The following is a 20,607-nucleotide window of genomic DNA, read 5'->3' on the forward strand; positions in this document are numbered from 1 at the left end:
CATGGGACCCTTCCTACAGCCCCAGACTAAGGATTCTGAGCAGCAGCTGCGGAGGCAGCAGCGCCCACTCCCTGCCCCGGCTCCGCTCCCTGGAGGCTTCCTGCGCTGGCCCCTGGCAGCTGCTAGAGTAGCTGCGTGAGGGACACCCGGCACTGCCTTCCCCTATTTGAACAGTGTCCCGTGGGATGCTGGCCGGAACCACGTTTGGGAAATTGAGTCTAGACGCTTCTTGACCACGGAAAGAAAAGTCAGCGGCCTGCCGGAGGTGTTCAAGGGCGCTGGCAGGTGGCTGGGACCTTGGGGAACTGAGTCACGGGGAAGTTTCTGGCCCCTGAGGAAGCTGCCTGGGCCCTGATTGGCGGAGCGGCCCTTGCTCTCTCTCAGGAGACGCAGGTATAACAGACTCCGGCCCCGAGGAGGCCGGAGAAGCTCTCAGGGCTCCCTCTCCCCGAGCAGGTGAGCCCGCCCAGGTGTTCCCGGCGCAGGCGGAGTGAGTGCGAGCACCAGGAGGCAGACACGGCCCGGACACCCCACAAGGCCAGCGGCGCCCTGAGGCCCCGAGACCCCAGGCGGGGAGAGGGGGCCCCCAGCGCCGCGATGGCGGGCGAGGCCCGGGCCGGTGGGGACGCGGCGCTGCGCCGCCTGCTGAGGCTGCATCGCACGGAGATCGCGGTGGCCGTGGACAGCGCCTTCCCGCTGCTGCACGCGCTGGCCGACCACGACGTGGTCCCCGAGGACAAGTTCCAGGTGGGCCGCGACCCAGAGCCGCTACGCGCGGGAGACTTGCCCCAACGCCGGTCCCTGGAGCGGGCAGGGTCTCGGAAGACGCGTTCCAGAGGGACCTCCCCCGCCCCGCCCCACTGTCCGCCCTCAACACCCCTCCGCTCCCCGGAGCCGCAGAGCCAAAGGTTCCCAGCTGCTAACGCCGCGGCCTGACCACGCCCCACCCACCAGCGGAGGGCGTGGTCTCCAGGGCAAGCTGCTGCGCCCCCAGCGCCCTCCCTGCCCTCCCCCAGCCGCCTTTAAACTGAGCACAGTCCCTAAGATGAAACCCAGCTGGCCCCCCACGTCATCCCAGCACCCCCACTCCATCCCCATACCTGCCCAAGCCTAGGGGATGGACACAGCTGCCTCCTCGGGGTCAGCATTCGCCCTCGACCCGCAGTGGGGGTGGCAGGAAGTGGGGCCTGGACGCGGCAGGGCAGGGCTCCCACTGCCACCTTTGCTCCAGGAGACCCTGCGCCTGAAGGAGAAGGAGGGCTGTCCACAGGCCTTCCACGCGCTCCTCTCGTGGCTCCTGACCCAGGACGCCGGCGCCATCCTGGACTTCTGGAGGGTTCTCTTCAAGGACTACAACCTGGAGAGATACGTCCGGCTGCAGTCTATCCTGGACACTTTCCCCAAAGGTGGGGGGCACCGGGGGCTGGGGTCCTGGCCGGCTCAGCCTCCCTCACAGGGGCTGGGGCAGCTGGAGTCGGCTTCTGGGCCCCAACTGGACTGTAAGAGGGAAGGGATGGGGTGTTTAGGGAGCCCCTGATGTTGCCTAGACCGTCTTGGGTTCTAAGAGACCAAGGGGCAGGCCTCACTTCCCTGAACGAAGCGTCAGTTCTGGGCTTGAGCTCGGCCCTCGGCCCTGCACGTGCCCCGCAGATGTGGACCTCAGCCAGTCCCGGAAGGGGAGGAGGCCCCCGGCCGGTCCCAAGGCCACTGTGCTGCTGCCCAGGCCCCCCACCAAGAGGAAGGCACTCGAGGAGCCGCGGACTGCCCCACCAGCAGCCCCATCCCCAAGGGGCACCTCCAGTCCAGGTACCCCATTTGAGGAGCTGGTGGGGTCACAGATCCCCTGGGGAGTTCCACACACCCTGCCCCCAGACTGTACCCCTCCCTGACCACCCCCTCCCAACCAGCTCCGGGAGCATCTGTCCCTCCTACTTGACCAGCCTGGCAGAGGTCCCTCCAGGGACATAGACACCTGGGTGAGCCCGGCAGTCCATGCTGCCCCCTGAGCCCCCTGGGTAGGCAGACGGGTGTTCTTCCTTCTCCTGATGTGGACACCAGAGCTGGATAAAGCAAGGGGATCCACCAGAGTTTGGGAGTCCCCTGCTGGCGCTCTCCCACCTGCCCCCCAGCCTTGGCCTAGCAGAGGCAAGAGGGCCAGACTGTCGGTTCTCCCCAGCCAACACAGGCTCCCAAACCAAGGCCAAGCCCGCCAAGAAGCCTGAGAGCAACGCAGAACCACAGCGTCTCCCACTGGGCAATGGTGAGCCAGGCCCGAGGTCCTGGGGTCAGGGGCCATCCTGGGAGCTGGGACCATGCTGGCCTGGGGTCACCCCACCTGTGCCCATCCGAATGCCCCGACCGTCAGGGCCAGCTTGGACTCTGCTTCCTCCAGAGAATCCTCCTTGTCCCTCGGCTGGACACAACCTGGGACCCTAGAGACCTCCCATGGCCGGCTGGTGCCAACCTGTGGGCCAGCTGGTGCCAACCTGTGGGCAGGTCCTGGGGACCCTTCCCCCTCCCAGCACTGTCCAGGGACATGTCCCAGGGTCCCTGTTCATTCCTGCCCGCTGTCTTCAGCCAGCTCACACCATACACCAGGCCATACCACATACATGTACACACACACACATCACGGCCATCTCTGCACTGACAGGCAGGCTGTCTGTCTGTCTGAGTCTGGCCTGCCCTGGGTGGAAAGAAGGAAGGATTCTGTTGCCCAGACCCCTCAGCTCCCCACTGCCTGTTCTCAGGGCTCATCACCCAACTGATGACTGTCCCCCCCACCGCCCGCTTCGATGCTCACTTTCCTAGGAATTCAGACCATGTCCACTTCGGTCCAGAGAGCTATGGCTGTGTCCTCTGGGGACGTCCCAGGAGCCCGCGGGGCCGTGGAGGGGATCCTTATCCAGCAAGTGTTTGAGTCAGGTAGACAACACTGGGAGAGGCTGGCAGCGCATCCACGTCCCTATGAAGCTCCCTGGAGGCTCTGGAGCAGCCGGGACATGGGCAAGGCAGCTGGCATGCCCTGCTCCCCCAGTGGGCCTGCTGTCTCTGGAGGGGATGGTCTGGGCAGGGGGGACTCTTGGACTCTAAGGGGGATGAGCGCAACCCCCGCCCTGCGTGACACACCACTGCATCACCTCCTTCCTCCACTCTCTGTGCTGTGCACCCACGGGGCACGCGAGGACCCTGGGAGCTGACGCAGGCTCCAGTCTCACCAGGCTCCAGGGATGGTCCTTGCAGTAGATTCCTAGGGCTGTTGTGACAAATCGCCACAAACGGGGTGGCTTCAAGCAACTCTAAAACCGCCGTGCAGACAGGACCACACTTGCCCCCTCACAAGGCTCTATGGCAGATCTTCCCAGCTCCCGCAGCTCCTGGAGGGGCCGCCCCAACCCTGCGCCCCAGCTAGTGGTGTCATCACTCCAGCCTCTGCCTCCTCCCTGTGTCTCTGCCTTCTCTTCTCAGAAGGACCCTATCCTTGAACGTAGGGTCCAGTGTGAGCCCAGCTTAACATCTACAAAGACCCGACTTCCAAATAAGGTTGCTTCTGAGGTTCCAAGTGGATGTGCATTTGGGAGACACGCCTCCTTCCCCCAACAGAGAACCCTACCTGTGCCCAGGACCCTGGCCCCAGAGCTGACTGGGGGTGGGGTTGGGGGAGGAACAGCACACTGTAGAGCCTCCCTGCCAGGCTCCCCCACCTCCCCCCAGGTGGCTCCAAGAAGTGCATCCAGGTTGGGGGGGAGTTTTACACGCCCAACAAGTTTGAAGACCCCGCTGGGGGAAAGAACAAGACCCGCAGCAGCAGCCTGAAGACCCTGGTCCGAGCCAAGGGGACCCAGGCCCCTGCGCCTGTAAGCACTGCGGGGACCACCCCGGGGAAGCCTGGCCTTCAGTCCCCTCCCCCAGCACTTGAGGGACAGTGGCGTCACCTTGGGTCAGGAGCTCTGCTGGGGGCTGGGGTCGGCCCCTCCTGCCTCCTCTGTCCTATTGCTGACCTGCCCACATCTCCCCGCAGGGTGGAGGTGACTCCAGGGCTGGCCCACGGGACAGGGCCCCAGCCCCTCCTGCCCTCCCCAGCGAGCCCCACCTGCATCAGGTAGAGACCAGAGCATTCCAGGATCAGAGGGGGCTGTGGTTTCTGTCACTCGTCCAGGGACTGGGGGATGAGAGCCAAACTTCTGCTCTCAGTGTGGAGTTCTTTATTTTAATAGTATATATATATATTTTTCCTGATAATACACAACTGTAAAAAGTCACATAAGTCAGAGCAAGTGAGTCCTCCTGGGCCCAGGTGCCCACTGTCCCGCGCTTGTAGTTGGGCCCTTAGTTGGGACGGTGGCCCCTGTTGGAAGCCATAGAAGCTCCTGGGTTCCTCACACTGGTTCTGAACAAGATGGGACCAGCTCTAGAACCCGACACCTCCACCCGGTGCTGTGCCTGCTCCCAGGAGCTCTGAGGCTGGCGGGGCCCGGGGGTGGGGCATTACTACGGTCAGTGTGCTCATCGGTCAGTGTGCTCATCGCAGCCCTGTCATCCCGGGGCAGGGGAGGGGGACTTCGAAGGAGATGACGCCCAAGGAAGCACAGTGGGCGCATCCAGCCAAGGGTGCCAGCAAGCCTCAGGCGGAGGGGACAGCGGGTGCCCAGGGCCCAGGGGAACACGGTTGGGCCTGCCCTCCACTGCCCTGTGAGGAAGGGGCTGCATGGGGATGGGCCTGCAGCCTCAGGGCCCTGGAGCCCAGGCACCCATGGGAAGCCAGACTTTCTTAGACTGTTCTTTCTTCCCAAGAGAGGGTGCTGGGGGCTAGAGTCCCAGAGATGGTGGGGTCGCGGGGCGCCCCAGGGAGCAGGCAGTCAGGGCAGGATTTCAGTTGGGAGTGGGCCAGGGGACTTGGGTGCCCCTGGGGACTATTGTGGGGGTGGGGGTCTCTGGGAGGGCCGCCCCATCCTGGGTCTTCCAGACACACGTGTCTCTTGTCAGAAGAATGAGGACGAGTGCGCGGCCTGCCGGGACGGCGGGGAGCTGCTCTGTTGTGATGGCTGCCCCCGTGCCTTCCACCTGGCCTGCTTGACCCCGCCGCTCAGCGAGATCCCCAGGTGAGCCTCTGCCCCCCCCTTCTCCCCCCACTACCCCCCCAGAAGTCCCATCACTCCACCAGTGGATGGTGAGGCCAGCCTGGGAGGGGCCTTGGTTCAGGTCTCTGAGTGGTGGCTCTGGGGCCTGGGATCTTCCCACCCCACCTCCCTGTGTGGCCGTGCTGTCCCTCCAGCCTGGCCTATGGGGCCCTGAGACCCAAGGCAAGGAGGTCAGCTCCCCTGAGCCGCTGACCTCGAGCCCTAGGCAGAATCTGACTCTAAGTCAGGTTGGGAAGTACGGAGGCCACAGAGCTGCTCCCCAAGGGCCAGGGGGTTCCCCATCCTGTGCCTGGTGCAGGGCCCCCTGTCGTGGCCCACGGGGAGAGCGCTTCCCTCTGCCACCAGCTCGCATAGGTCAGGGCAGCCCGCTCTGTGGGGAGGAGCATGGGGTTGGCATTCTTCACCCAGCCCTGCCCAACTGACCACATGACCTTGACCAGGTCACATCTCTGGCTGGGGTCATCCCTTGGCTCAGCTCAACACTGCCCTTCCATTCTCTTCCTTCCTGCCCCTGACCGGCTCCCTTTCTGCTGGGCACCGTCCCCCCAAGGAATTGGGGGAGAGTCCCAAGAGTGTAACTACGCCAGCCTCGGAGGTCCCGCCTGCAAGGCAGGGTCCATGGGAGCCAAACACAGGCAAAGGCCACTGCTGGTTCCCAGGTGTCAGGAATTCTCGGGGCTCATACGAGAAGCACTCAGGGGACGTGCCATGCTGGTGAAGGCCATCCCACCAGGGCCAGCGATCCTGGCCCCCCGGGCTCTCCTGCTGACGAGTGGGCAGGCCCTTGCCCTGGTCTCCACCCACTTTCCTGCTGGGCCTGGGTTCCCCCTCTGGGGACCATGAGGGTGGGTGACCTGGAGGAGCTGTCAGGCCTCCCCCGCGCTGCCAGTATGGGAATCTACTGTCCCCTCTGTCCTGCCCCGCATGCCCCTGACCGGTCAGCGGGACCTGGAGGTGCTCCAACTGCGTCCAGGGGACAACAGCCCAGCGGGACCTGCCTCGGGCAGAGCAGCCCCGGCCCCAGGAACTGCCCGCCGAGACCCCGGTATGCCCAGACCATTCCTGGCCCCTCTGTCTACTTACTCCCTGCCTCCCAGCCACTCTTGTGGGTTGGACCTGCCCCAGCCATAAAGCCAAGCCCCGCTACCCTGGCCTGGCCCCATCAGCCCGACTTTCTCCTTCCTGTGGGGCCATGGGGGTGCAGCCCATTGGGAAGTGGCCCTTATGAGGACTGGTTTCTCAATACACTGATTCTGGGCTCTCAGCTGCCAGCCCACACAGGGGACACACCTCGATCATAGATAACATTCTCCAAAACGGTGTAAGCGTTCTGTCGCCACAAAGGCATGAAGGATATGACACGCGCCCCAGAGTGTTTACTCCTACAGCCTCCGAGGGTCACAGGGCAGTGCCTTCTGGTTGGGAGAGGGCCAAGGGCCATAGACCCTGAACCGTGCCTCAACTTTTCCCACCCAGTGTGGGCCCCAGGCTCCCCATGCTCATGAACCCCGGGGTGGTTCTAGGCAAGCCCCCTGCAGCCCCTCTGAGAGCTGACCCTCTGCTTCCAGGCCTTCCTGGGTCTGAGGTCAGGGGAAGAGGTGAGGGCACTGCCCAGGGAGCTGCCCCCTGGGACGGACGCTGCTGTCACCTACAAGCACCTGCTGGCCCCGCCCTCTGCAGCTCCCCTGCCGGTGCCCGACCCCTCTGCCCTGCGCCCTCTACTGTGCGTGGGCCCTGAGGGGCAGCAGGTGAGGGGGTGCTGGGGTCAGGGAGCCCAGGGTCCACTGGGGCAGCCAGGCGAACCTGAAATAGTGATGGGCAAGCAGGGGTAAGGAGGTAGGAGTCAGACGGGTGGGTGTGGCGCTTTCAGGAGCAGCCAGGCCGGCCACTGGGAGGGCAGGTGGGAAGAGGCTGAAGGGAGGTGCAGAGGTTGTGGGGGCTGTGAGATTACCCAGAACAAGGTGGGGGCTCTTGGGAGAGGGTGGGGGGAAGGGGGTTCCTGGAGGGATTCCAGCCGGGGTGACCATTCTCTCCTTGCTCTTGAAACCAAGCGCCATCCCCCACCGCGCCCCACCCCTGCGCCCCACCAGGGCAGAACAATGAAGCAGGTAGTTCGCAGTCTACCTGGAACCTGGGGCCTGGTAGTCCCAGGTCTCCCAGTCCCTCCTGCATCCTCTGGAGCCGGGCCTCCGGGGACCTCTTGACCAGCCCTGGAGGGGGCCTGGGCCCACCAAGGAGGATGGAGATGGGGCACCTGGTTTCTCCAAGCTGCAGCCCAGAGGTGCTGGGGTGCCCTTGACCTCTCCTGGTCTGGATCCCGAAACTTCGGACCCGCTCCCCGACCCCGTGCGCCTCTCCCAGCTGTTCAGCCTCGGCGGGGTCCCGGCGGTCCTGAACGCGAGACGCTCAGGCCACCGCCACTTCCCCACCCCGCCTACCCCACCCCTGCCTCGCCCGGGTCCTCGGTCACCCCGCCGTGGTCTGTCGGTCCACAGGGCCCGGTGCCCGGCGCGCGCTGCGGGGTGTGCGGGGACGGCGCGGATGCGCTGCGGTGCTCACACTGCGCGGCCGCCTTCCACTGGCGCTGCCACTTCCCCGGCGGCGCCGCTCGGCCCGGGTGAGTGCGGGGCTCGGGATGGGTAGGGGGGAGGGCCGGCATCCCCCACCAAGGCTCTTCGAGACCTGGGTCCCCAGAGGGCGCTCCCAGCCTGGCCCCAGCCGGGCAGCCGGTAGCCTCTTCTCCGCTCGCCAGGGCCGCCCTGCGCTGCAGAGCCTGCTCCGGAGACGCCGCCCCGGCCCCTGGGGAGGGGGCGCCCGCCGCGAGCCCCGCCCGCCCGGCTCCCGCGACCCCCAAGCTCACCGCCGGCGCGGTCGGCCCCGGGGCGCAGGTGAGGGGAGGGACGCCGGGGGCTGGGGGTGGTGGGCACATCGCCAGCGGGGGCCCGGGGGCCAGCTTGGCAGTGAGCACCAAACCGCCTGACGGTTATGTATGGATGATATTTTTGTTTAAATCGATTCCTGCTTAACTTAAATCTACTTAAAAAGGAAACCCTTCTGGGACTTCCCTGGTGGTCCAGTGGCTAAGACGCTGTGCTCCCAAGGCAGGGGCCAGAGCTCCATCCCTGGTCAGGGGACTGGATGTGGAAATTAAGACCTAGCACAGCCAAATAAATACTTTTTTTAAAAAAGGAAACCCTCCTGAGCAACAGTGGCTATGAAGTCACTGGTTGGTTGCAGGCCTGGCTCACGATTAACCTAGGCTCAGGGCTCCCCTAACCCCCAGCACCCGACCCCCAGCTTCCCTGAGCCCATCCCTGACCCCTCGACCCCCGGAGTGCCCTGTACCAGGAGCGCCATCCTGGAGTGGGGGTGGGGCAGGGAGAGCAGGAAGGAGGCTCCCCGCCAGGAATGAGCAAGCAGGCACACACAGGTGGGCAATGTGACTCCCCCCGCCCCCGTGTCATTGCCACAGTCCTCCAGCAGCCTGGGACCCCGGGACCTTGGGAGGAGTAACTCTAGCCTCATTGAACCTTACTTCCCAGGGCTCTCTCAGAACCTGGGGACCCCCCACCCCCACCCCACCACCACCACCACCACAAGTTTTTCCTGATCAGAAGCCTCCAGCCCCCAGCAGGGACTTCCTAACCCCATCCCTGCCCCGGAAGAATCCTTGGGGGGCCCCGGGTGGTGATGTCCTACCCCTATCCATGGTCCATCCCACCTCCCAGCCCTGCCTGCCTCCATCTCTTCCCTCCTTACACTCTGTGGGTGACGGGGCTCTGGGACACTGGGCACAGAGGGCCCCCACCTGCTGGTGCCCCATTCCTTCTGGAAGTCTCACCTCACCCCCAGCCGTCTGCTGTCCATGCTGAGCCAGACCAGGCTGGTGGCCCCTTCAGGGGCCAGAACAAGTGGCTGTTTGCAGCTGCAAACCGGGCATTGTCTTATGGTTCCACTTAGTATGGCCTGTCCCCCTCCTAACCTGTGATGGGGGAGTGTGCCTCATCTCCTGCTCTGGCCCCTCGCCCAGGAGCAGGGCAGGGAATGCGTGACTGTTGGTCACTGAAGGGCTGGCTTGGGATCAGACCCTTCCCCTCTGGGCCTCAGGATTCTCATTGGTGCCAGGAGTCCTGCCAGTTGCTCCTTCCCCCAGAGCTGTGGAGGCAGGCAGGCCCCCGGGGCCTTGGGCAGCCACTTCAGAGGGGTGGCAGGGCCCTGGGCGGGCACCCCCACCTCACTCATGCCCATTCCATCTCTGCCCTGCCCCCAGGAGCTGGATGTTAGAATTCAGTTCCCAGGGTCCCACCTGGAGAAGTACACAGCACCCGCTGCCCTGGCCTGGCCACTGCCCCCAGCCCTGCCCCCTCTGTAGAGAGTCCTGCTTCTGTGGTGATGACCCCAGCAGGGGTGTGGAAGTTGGGTTGACCTCCTATCTTTCTGGCATCCAGGTGGGGGACGATTCTGCTGGTCATGAGCCGGTTCTGCACAGGGACGACCTGGAGTCCCTCCTGAGTGAGGTAACGCGTCACCCAAGCCCCCTCCTCCTCCCCTCCTCCCCTTCCTCCACAGCCTCTGAAGCAGTCAGCACCCCTTTTCCGGGCCCATGGCATTCCACGGGCCCCCATTGCCAGATGGTGCTGGCCTCTCCGTGCACAAACAAGCCGGAGGGGGCCCCGAGCTGCCCGCTTCCCAGCCTTGCTGGAGGTCCCAGGCCCGGGACCCTGAAAGGCTGGTGGTGCAGAATCTGGCACCAGGGCCGCTGAAGCCTGACGTGGAGGCCGAGACTTTCCCCAGGTGCGGGTGGGGGCTGGGCACTCTGGACCCTGCAGATCCCTCACTCACTGCTCTCAATGCAGGCTTCTCCACCTGGTGATGAGCAGCTAGAATAACTGGGAAGAAAAGGTGGCTTTTGGGAAAGATCAAATTTCTCTAGCCACCTCCAGGCCTCAGCTGGCCAGCCTGTGTCCTCCTCAGGACCCTGGTTTGGCACTTGGGGATCCCAGCTGACCATGGAGTCCCTGCCTTATGTGATGGGCTGGGCACGGGCAGGTCCCAGACACTACAGGTGTCTTTAGAGAGCCCAGGGCCCCAGGAGGCTGGGGTGACCCGAGGTGCTGATATATGAAAACATAGGGGGCAGATGCACAGGCCCTTCTGGAGCAGATCACCTTGTTTTGTTGGAATATTGGGCATTCCCGAGGCTCCTCCAGTCCTGCTGGAGCACCAGGGAGGTCCTGCAGGAGCACCAGGGAGGTCCTGCAAAGAGCTGAGTGGAGGGAGGGAAGGAGCTGGGTCTGCCGGTCACCTGGGAAGAAGCCACGAGGAGCTGAACAGCCGTGGTGGCCATGCACAGGCTTAAGGGATGCTCAGAGGAGTGGACGTGTACGGTGGGGCCTCAGGCCTCAACGTCCTCTGAGTAGGATGGCTGGGTTGGATGTTGATGACTCAGGTGGCCCTGAAGGCCAGGGCAGACGGGCTGTGGGCCAGGCAGGCACACCTGCCCACTGAGGCTCCAGCCGGGCCCTGAGCCCACTCTCTGCTTCTGCAGCACTCCTTTGACGGCATCCTGCAGTGGGCCATCCAGAGCATGTCCCGCCCGCTGGCTGAGGCACCCACCTTCCCCTCCTGATCTGGATGCTGGGCTGACCCAGACTGGGCTGCAGGCAGCATGAGAAGGAGACGGGGGACACCTGTGGACTCTGGCAGAGCGGACTTCACACTTGCAACCACCAGCTCTGAAAGGGATCGAGGGGAAGGTTAGGGCCAGGATCTGAGATGTTCCACGTGGCATCAACACTCGGCTGATCAGCACCCTGTCTGAAAGTAAAGTCACTTCTGTGTGCTTGACATGACTTCCGGTGCAGTGTGTTTGTTTTGGAGGGTCTGTTTCTGGTGCCCATCGTGCAGATTGAGCTGGCTTTATGGAAAAGAGGGTGCCAGAATGCCGCTGGGTGCAGGAGTCCCTCTGCTCCACCTCTGCGGGAGCCCCCGGCACAGCCCCTGCCCCACTGGTCTGGCTCTGCCCACCTCTGCCTGCCCCCCGCAACCTCTGCCCCGCAAAGGGCCCAGCCCATCCCCACCTCAGGGCCTTTGCACGGGCTGCTCCCTCGGCTCCGGGTTCCCCTTGGTACTTCGCCTCTCTCTTTTCTCACCCATGGGAGGTCTCAGCTCCAAAGCCACCTCCTCATTCTTTCATTCAGAGGGTCATTTATTCGGGAAACCCTTATTGTGACTCTTCTATAGGCTGAGCACTAGGGAACATTCTGGTGGCAGGTCGTTCACAAGAGGAGGGTGACCTTAGAAGCAGGACACAAGACAGGGCCTGGGGGCCAGCGTGTGGCGGGCATGGGGGGGGGGGGGACCAGGAGCTGGCGCATCTGGGACAGACGCCAGGCCAGGGGTGGGGTGCTGCAGGCTGTGGGGGATGGCACTGGGTATCCTGCTCACCGCACCTGCCACCGGAAGAGAGCCCGTCAGAATGGAGATCTTTCCTGGTGGTCTCTGTCTCCCCTCTAGAGCAGCCCCTGGGGGCCTGGCACGCTAGTTCTCAGCCACATTCGTCCCCAGGCCCTGGCACAGCTGCTGGGTCACTGCTACTGCAAGGACATGGCAGGGCTGTCATACCCCTCACCTGCAGGGACCCCTCGGTAGAAGCCCTGATGGGGGTCAGAGCCCTGGGGAGGAAGGGGGTGGCCGCAGGCCTGCTGTGCCCTGTGAGTGGGGGGCAGCAGTGGGTGTGAGTGGACTTGGGACTCGTGGGTTGTGTCACCACCCGGGGTTGGGCAGGCAGGGAGCAGTCTGCCTATCTAACAGGAACGGGGGTCCCAGCATGGGACTCACAACCTCTGGACTTTGGGCGGTTTAGCGGCTCACTGAGCCTCTCTGGAGCCCCTCTGTCCTGGGCACACATTAGGCAGCCTCTGTGGGGGTGGGGCTGGAAGTAGCTGACCTGCGACAGCGCTGGGGAGGGGCTGGCACCCCCCTCTGGTGTAGGGGGTAGCTGCCCCAGGTCACAGGGTGAAGTTGTTTATTCACACAGGGAGCCGCTGAGGAGGACGCTAGTGTCACATGAGCGAGTGGGCAGCTGTTCCAGGGCAGCCAGGCTGGGCGGGCAGCAGCGGGACAGATGGCAGTGGACAGTGATGCCAGGCCGTGGCCACATGTGGAGCGGCCCAGCTGGAGACTGGATCACATTTGTGGACAGAGAAAGACCCAGTGGAGGAGGGACTAGAGACCAGGTGTGGGTGGCTGATGAGGGGAGGAGTGAGCAGGGCCCGTGGCGGGGCATGGAATGGACCAGGGGCGGGATGGAGCGAGGGCTTTCTGACTAGTAGGGGTGCCCTGCTTGTCTGAGAGCTGTCTCTTCCCCGTGGAGCCCAGCTGCCATCCCTGCCCCTGTTCCCCACCCATAGGATGAAGCAGGGCTGGATGAAGGCTGCAAAAGCCAGTGGGGGTGGCACGGTGGGTTTGACACAGTGGGGACAGTGGCAGTGGTGGAGGGACATGCCAGGGAACTGACCAGGGTGGACCCAGATGTCACAGACACCCTGCCCATCATGGTCCACATCCTCCAAGGACCCCCACAACTGCTGAGCACAGACGTGACCAGCCCTCCTCTCCGCCCACTGCAGCCCCCCTGCCACTGGGTCTCATCCTGGGCTCTGGAGACCCCCGCCTCATCAGAATCCCTCTGTGGACAGGTCCATGAAGACCCTCCCCTGGGGGCTTGGTGCTCCCATTGGTGGCCCGGTGGCCTCCACTGCACCCGTGTCATTTTCCTCAAGTTCAGGAAATGTCACTCCGAACTTAAGCACGGGGCAGGGTGCGGTGAGGGACACACAGCAATGCCAAATGTTGTCTGTCTGTCCGTCCATGGTGTGCATGCAGGGAGCTCGTGAGAAGGAGGAGGTGGGGAGGGGCCGTTCCTGCTGTCAGAAGCCTGGGTTGGTGGCACTGTGTTCATACAGTGATTTATGCTTAGAGGACAGGAGAGAACGACCGTCGGGAGTGGGCCCTGCCCTTCTGCAGCCCCTGTGCTTTGCTCCTCAGAGGCTGCTGTCCATCTGCTGCTCCTGTCCATCTTCCTGTGGGGCTGGAAGTTGGTCTTGCTCATCTGGCAGTGAGTGGCGGCCGGCTACATAACCCGCTGCAGCATGTGTCTGCCCAGTGGGTGAGCAGCACCGGCCAGCGGCTACATTTGTACATCCTGTTCCTGGACTCCTTTCCTGGGCAACTGTGACAAAGTGCCACAGACCAGGCAGCTCAAACAACCTTGGCCTCTGACCTTGGCCTCTGTCTTTGACCCTTACAAGTCCAAGTCAGTTTGGGGGAACCCCCTTCCTTGGACTCTGAGCTCTCTGAACATCTGATCTCTTTCTCTTCTTCAGCCTTCATACTGATCACCTGGCCTGCCCTCAGTAAGGGTCCTGTCGAGGGGCTTAGCCGTATCCCCAGGCCCCAGTGTTTGCTCTTCGAAATCTCCACCCACTGGCCCTACCTTGCTCCTTGGCTGTAAACCCCCACTTTCCAGGTTGTATTCAGAGCTGAGCTGGACCTCTCTTCCCCTCCTGCAAACCCCACTGCAGAGGTCTCCCCCCGCACCAAGTGTAGTCCCTGGCCAGGTCACTTCAGTCCTGTCTGACTCTGCAACTTCACGGACTAGCCCGTCAGGCTCCCCTGTGCATGGGATTCTCCAGGCAAGAATACTGGAGTAGGTTTCCGTCTTCCTCTCCAGGGGATCTTCCTGATGCAGGGATCTAACCCGCCTCTCTTGTGTCTCCTACTTTGGCAGGGGGGTTCTTTACCTCTAGTGCCACCTGGGAAGGCCTTTAGCACCTTAGCGAGTGTCATGGGCTCCTTTTCCTGTAACATGGGCAGGATTTGGCCACGACATTACTCTTTTCATCCACATGAGGCTGTCAGAGGTCTTGTTGATCCACCCTTGGTTGGAGGCTCAGCTGTCACTGTTCAGAAATTGTTAACTATTTGTGAATAAGGAGTCTGAATTTCATGTTGTGCCGGGCCCTGGACAGGGTCAGGGGTCACTGCCAACAAGCGGTGAAGAGCCTGGTGCAGGTGGACACATCGGGGCTTGGTGGGCTTGGGAGGACACAGTGCTCTGGACAGTCAGAACTCAGGATAAGCAAGTGGGCTGAGCTCTTGGCTCGTGGGCTGAACTGGACTGGATGCAATCTCTGTCACCCCCTGTGCCCCAAGCTCCATCATCTGATGTCACCCTGGAGCTCCCAGGACAGTTGTCTCACTTCCATTGATTCTCTAGGGACTTGGAGGCCATCTGGGAGCTGAGTGGTGGTACTGAAGGTGGGGGTCTCACAGGGGTCCTGGGGGCAGGTACTAGTGGGGCCCAGGCCCCGGGGGTCTCTGACGGCCACTTGGTCTCCACCTGCAGCTTCTGCAGCCTGGCTCTAACCGGATAACAGACGTCCACAGCAATGCACTCCATGCAGCCCCACTGAAGCCCCTCAGCCCTCCAACAGAGACCACCCACTATAGGACGCCCGTCCTGAGCACCATGCACCCCAGCCTCAGGGAAGCCCCTTGTTCTCGCCATAGCCTGTCTCCACACCTTCAGGGCATAGGCCCCTTTGTCTGGTCACTTGCTCTCTGACTGTCCCCTCCACGCTGTGTGTGCCAGGGGCAGGTCTGCACAGAGCCGATGCTGGTCAGTGCTCAAAGTGAGTGAATCCAACTCTGAAAATGAACTAAACGTTCAGTAACCATGGAGAAACAATGTCAGAGGTTGGGATGCTATCCAGACAATAAGAATGATAAACACAAGCCCAGTGGGTGAACTGAGGTGTATTAAGTTATATTTAAAACTAGAGACACCAAGGGAACACTTCATGCAAAGATGGGCTCGATAAAGGACAGAAATGGTATGGACCTAACAGAAGCAGAAGACATTAAGAAGAGGTGGCAAGAATACACCGAAGAACTGTACAAAAAAGATCTTCACGACCAAGATAATCATGATGGTGTGATCACTCACCTAGAGCCAGACATCCTGGAAGGTCAAGTCAAGTGGGCCTTAAAAAGCATCGCTACGAACAAAGCTAGTGGAGGTGATGAAATTCCAGTTGAGCTCTTTCAAATCCTGAAAGATGATGCTGTGAAAGTGCTGCACTCAATATGCCAGCACATTTGGAAAACTCAGCAGTGGCCACAGGACTGGAAAAGGGCAGTTTTTGTTCCAATCCCAAAGAAAGGCAATGCCAAAGAATGTTCAAACTACCACACAATTGCACTCTTCTCACACACTAGTAAAGTAATGCTCAAAATTCTCCAAGCCAGGCTTCAGCAATACGTGAACCATGAATTTCCAGATGTTCAAGGTGGATTTAGAAAAGGCAGAGGAACCAGAGATCAAATTGCCAACATCTGCTGGATCATTGAAAAAGCAAGAGAGTTCCAGAAAAACATCTATTTCTGCTTTATTGACTATGCCAAAGCCTTTGACTGTGAATCACAATAAACTGTGGAAAATTCTGAAAGAGATGGGAATACCAGACCACCTGACCTGCCTCTTGAGAAACCTATATGCAGGTCAGGAAGCAACAGTTAGAACTGGACATGAAACAACAGACTGGTTCCAAATAGGGAAAGGAGTACGTCAAGGCTGCGTATTGTCACCCTGCTTATTTAACTTATATGTAGAGTACATCATAAGAAATAGTGGGCTGGAAGAAGCACAAGCTGGAATCAAGATTGCCGGGAGAAATCTCAATAACCTCAGATATGCAGATGACACCACCCTTATGGCAGAAAGTGAAGAGGAACTAAAAAGCCTCTTGATGAAAGTGAAAGAGGAGAGTGAAAAAGTTGGCTTAAAGCTCAACATTCAGAAACCGAAGATCATGGCATCTGCCCATCACTTCATGGGAAATAGATGGAGAAACTGTGGAAACAGTGTCAGACTTTATTTTGGGGGGCTCCAAAATCACTGCAGATGGTGACTGCAGCCATGAAATTAAAAGACGCTTACTCCTTGGAAGGAAAGTTATGACTGACCTAGATAGCATATTAAAAAGCAGGGACATTACTTTGCCAACAAAGTTCCGTCTACTCAAGGTTATGGTTTTTCCAGTGGTCATGTATGGATGTGAGAGTTGGACTGTGAAGAAAGCTGAGCTCCAAAGAATTGATGCTTTTGAACTGTGGTGTTGGAGAAGACTCTTGCAAGTCCCTTGGACTACAAGGAGATCCAACTGATCCATTCTGAAGGAGATTAGTCCTGGGTGTTCATTGGAAGGACTGATGCTGAGGCTGAAACTCCAGTACTTTGGCCACCTCATGTGAAGAGTTGACTCATTGGAAAAGAGCCTGATGCTGGGAAGGATTGAGGGCAAGAGGAGAAGGGGACAACCGAGGATGAGATGGTTGGATGGCATCATCGACTCGGTGGACTTGAGTTTGAGTGAACTCCAGGAGTTGGTGATGGACAGGGAGGCCTGGCGTGCTGCGATTCATGGGGTAGCAAACAGTCGGACACGACTGAGCGACTGAACTGAACTGGACTGATAAATATAAAATCTATATATACACATAGAGTGTATATATATATATATATATATATATGAAAGTGAAAATGAAGTTGCTCAGTTGCAGCTGACTCTTCGCAGCCCCATGGACTGTAGCCTGCCAGGCTCCTCTGTCCATGGGGTTTCTCCAGGCAAGAACACTGGAGAGGGTTGCCATTTCCTTCTCCAGGGGATCTTCCCTACCTAGGGATCAAACCTGGGTCTCCCACGTTGCAGGCACACTCTTCACCCTCTGAGCCACCAGGGAATATATAGAGAGAGACAGCTTCCCAGGTGGTGCTAGTGGTAAAGAATCTCCCTGCTGATGCAAGAGATATGAGTTTGATCCCTGAGTCTGGAAGAGCTGCTGAAGTAGGAAATGGCAACCCACTCCAGTATTCTTGCCCAGAAAATTCCATGGACAGAGGAGCCCGGCGGGCTACAGTCCATGGGGTCGCAAAGAGTCAGATACAGCTGAGCAACTAAGCACAGCACAGCATTCTTTGTCAAACTACCTCCCTATCTCTCATATACATATATACACATAATGTGTGTATTTATTTAGTGTTTAGTGCGTATTTAGTGCGTATTTGGAGTGTTGTCTGTTCAGCTAACTAGCTACAGATTATGTACAGTTGATCCTTGAACAACTCAGTGGAAAATCTGAGCATAGCTTTTGACTTCCTTAAAACTTACTTACTACTGTAGATCAGAAGTCTTACTGATAATATAAACAGTTGGTTAGTCTGTATTTTTTATGTTCTATGTATACCTATATATATATTTTATGCATTCATACATACCCTTTGCTTTTTTTTTTTTTTCTATTTCTAGGCTACATGGTTCTGCAAGTTTTTTAAATGTCAAAAATCTCCAAAACAGTTTTTCAATATATTTATTGAAAAAAATCTGCATATAGGTGGATTAAATGGATGTTTTCAAGGGTCACCTGTATATACACGTACATTTAAAAAGTGTACACTTATACATAGACAGACAGGATATATATAAAAAGACACTATGTGCTGTGCTTAGTTGCTCAGTCGTGTCTGACTCTTTGTGACCCTGTGGACTGTAGCCCGCCAGGCTCCTCTGTCCATGGGATTCTCCAGGCAAGAATAGTGGAGTGGGTTGACATGCCCTCCTCCAGGGGATCTTCCCAACCCATGGATCAAACTCAGGTCTCCTGTATAGCCGGTGGATTCTTTACCATCTGAGCCACCAGGAAAGCCCCCCCAAAATATACTATATGTACATATTTATTTTTTCCCAGCGCTAAGTCAAATTCTTTACTTCTTTGGTTCCCATTAGTGATGGCTAAATGGAGGAAGGAGAGGGCAAGAAGAGGAAGTGATGGGAAGGGAGGGGACAGTAAACCACTGTTCTGTGAAATCTCAGGAGGCCAGTGCTCAGGGTAAGAAAGAGACCTGGAGAACTGTCCACAGCTTCAGGGAGCATCGCGGTTTCCTTCTGTGCATAAGTCCTTGGGCTGCCACTGCACCAGGCAGGGAAGGGGTCCCTTCGCCAGGGGCCGATCACTTACCCTCGTTGCCACACTGGTGCACTGGTGGACTTTGTACTTTATTGCCTCTGCCATGCACTTGGCCCAGGCTTCACCTCTACATGTTAATACCTCATCTTCCGTCTTCTACTTCTTGGCTACTCCCCCCAGATTAAAAAAAATTTTTTGACATGTACACACTGCTATATTATATTTTTGGCTGTGCTAGGTCTCTGTGGCTGCACGCAGGCTTTCTCTAGTTGCGTTGAGCAGGGGCTACTCTCCAGTTGAGGTGTGCGGCTTCTCATTGTGGTGGCTTCTCTTGTCGCTGAGCACGGGCTCTAAGGAGAGCAGGCTTCAGTAGTTGCAGCTCAGGGGCTCAGTGGTTGTGGTATATGGGCATAGCTGATCCTCGGCCTGTGGGATCTTCCTGGACCAGGGATTGAACCCCTGCCTCCTACACTGGCAGGTGGACTCTTATCCACTGCGCCACCAGGGACGTCCGCTCTTCCTGTCTTGAGGGCTAGTTTGTCCCCATCTCTGTGCTTGCCCACGAAGCTGAGTGTAGGGCCCGGGCCTCACTTCCTCTTCGGATCCCCAGGCCTGTTGGTGGTGGTCGGCTGTTCCAGTTGCTACTGTGGGCCTGGGCAGCCCCCCGGCCTCTGGTGCTGCTCCTCCACCTTCCGAGTGAGCAACTCCGGGAAGCTGAAGTTGCTGGAGAGCAAGTTCACGCCCCCCCAACATGGGGCTCGAACCAGCACCAGACACTTCATCATCCCTGCTCTTGGTCAGTGTTCAGGTCCCGACTCAGCCCCATTGCCTCCCGGCCTGGAGGCCCAGAGTATATGTATTTAGATGTGTGTATGTATGTGTGTACATATGTGCATAGATACAGACACGTGTGTGTATAGAGGGAAACGCTGGAAGATGAAACTGAAAAGATGGAGACAGTTGCGTGAAAATGCAAGTAAGGGGATTTTTCCTTTGTAAACTATCCTGTCACCCTGATTAATTTTTAGATAACTTAAAAAGTACGATTTACAAAAGGCACAGCCGCTCCCCGTGTGTCCTTGCATCCCAACCTACATGGGCTGGTGCTACAGGTGGCCAGGCTGTGCTCTCTGTGACTGGGTAGTGCCCCCCCATCCCCGCCGCCGCCCTGAGCCCAGGCTGCTCAGCTCTGGCTCCACGGATCCCTGCCCAGTGGATGCATGAAAGCCAAGGGCTTCCTCCTCCCATGTGTTGAAGGGCAGCGCTCTCTCCTATGGAGGCAGAGCTCCTGGGGCCTTGTTCCCTGTGAACAGCTGTCATCCCAGGGCAGCAGACATTACTTTGAGGGGTGATTGAGGGCAGCCCTGGGATGCGACAGGAGGAGCAGCGTGCTGCCAGAGCAAAAGGGGTGCCTGGAGGGCAGAGCGACCCGGGGAAGAGGATCTCCAGCCCTGGCTGCCCCTCCATTCCGCAACCCCCTCCTCAGCCCCACCCATGCCCAAACTCTCCTGCTGAACCACCCTCCCTCCCCAGACACCTCACAGACCGGTCCCCTCTCTACTGGAATAGCTGTCACTGCTCTGGCCCCTAAACACTCCCCTCCTTCCATCTTCCACCCAGAGTCATTTTTCTGAAGTGTGGACACTGTCCTGAATGGACCCTTGGAGGGGGAGGGGCTGGAGAGAGGGGCTTGGGACCATCTTACTGCTCTCTCAACCCAGGGGCACGCTTGGATCCTCCACAGCAAAATGGAAGAGCAAGCCAACAAAACCCAGACCACAGACCTTCGAGGCTCTCCCTAGATGCCAAGGGATGATTGGAACACTTCCTCTGCTCCAGCCAGGTCTGCCCTGCCTCTGTGCCTGGAGGAGCCAACCTGAGCATTCACAGTCAATGCCCCACCACCTCCCCAGGGCAGTGACCCCCTCAACTCCCAGGGCGGCGGCCCCCTCACCTCCTGGAGCAGCACCCCCTCACCTCCCAGGACAGCCCTCCCTTCTGGGGCAGACACCCCCACCTCCCCAGGGCAGGGCCCCCACCACCTCCCAAGGGCAGTGCCCCCTCATCTCCCAGGGCAGTGCTCCCCAGTGCCCCCCTCCACTTCCCACTGCCCTTTCCACCTCCTTGGGGCAGTGACCCCCTCATCTCCAGGGGCAGTGCCCCCCACCTTCTGGGGCAGACCCCCCCACACCTCTCCAGGGCAGTGCCCCCCCCCCCCCACCTTCCCAGACAGGGGCCCCTCCCCACCTCTCTTTCCAACTCTGTACCTCATGTTCAGCACCTGTGTGACCTGGGCCCACAGACCATGAGCCTGGAGCAGGCAGACAAGGCTTGTGGTGGGAGCCCCGGGTGTCCCCGTGGTTGATGGGCCAGGGTCTAGGGGTGCGGACAACCAGTCTGGGCCAGTTCAGGACCAGTGACCTGGCCTCCTGAGGGC

The 20,607-nt window shown here is 59.6% G+C and overlaps 1 protein-coding gene across 1 annotated transcript; it reads left to right on the top strand.

Moving 5' to 3' along the window:
* The first annotated feature begins 597 nt into the window (after positions 1-597).
* AIRE (autoimmune regulator) lies at positions 598-10,770 on the top strand. Its single transcript, XM_052645778.1, has 14 exons — positions 598-747; positions 1,232-1,406; positions 1,651-1,806; positions 2,186-2,260; positions 2,812-2,925; positions 3,715-3,857; positions 4,022-4,102; positions 4,987-5,102; positions 6,084-6,186; positions 6,710-6,889; positions 7,637-7,758; positions 7,894-7,984; positions 9,590-9,658; positions 10,690-10,770. The coding sequence occupies exons 1-14, from the start codon at positions 598-600 to the stop codon at positions 10,768-10,770; spliced, it is 1,656 nt and encodes a 551-aa protein (XP_052501738.1).
* The last annotated feature ends 9,837 nt before the right edge of the window (positions 10,771-20,607 follow it).

This window comes from Budorcas taxicolor, chromosome 1 (assembly GCF_023091745.1).
Source record: "Budorcas taxicolor isolate Tak-1 chromosome 1, Takin1.1, whole genome shotgun sequence".
Classification (NCBI taxonomy): Eukaryota; Metazoa; Chordata; class Mammalia; order Artiodactyla; family Bovidae; genus Budorcas; species Budorcas taxicolor.

Excerpts from the sequence above, each read along its gene's own strand:
- AIRE (XM_052645778.1), top strand. The coding sequence starts at position 598 with ATGGCGGGCGAGGCCCGGGCCGGTGGGGACGCGGCGCTGCGCCGCCTG. Across the intron at positions 748-1,231 it reads TCCCCGAGGACAAGTTCCAG|GAGACCCTGCGCCTGAAGGA; the intron begins GTGGGCCGCGAC and ends CCTTTGCTCCAG. Across the intron at positions 6,187-6,709 it reads AACTGCCCGCCGAGACCCCG|GCCTTCCTGGGTCTGAGGTC; the intron begins GTATGCCCAGAC and ends CTCTGCTTCCAG.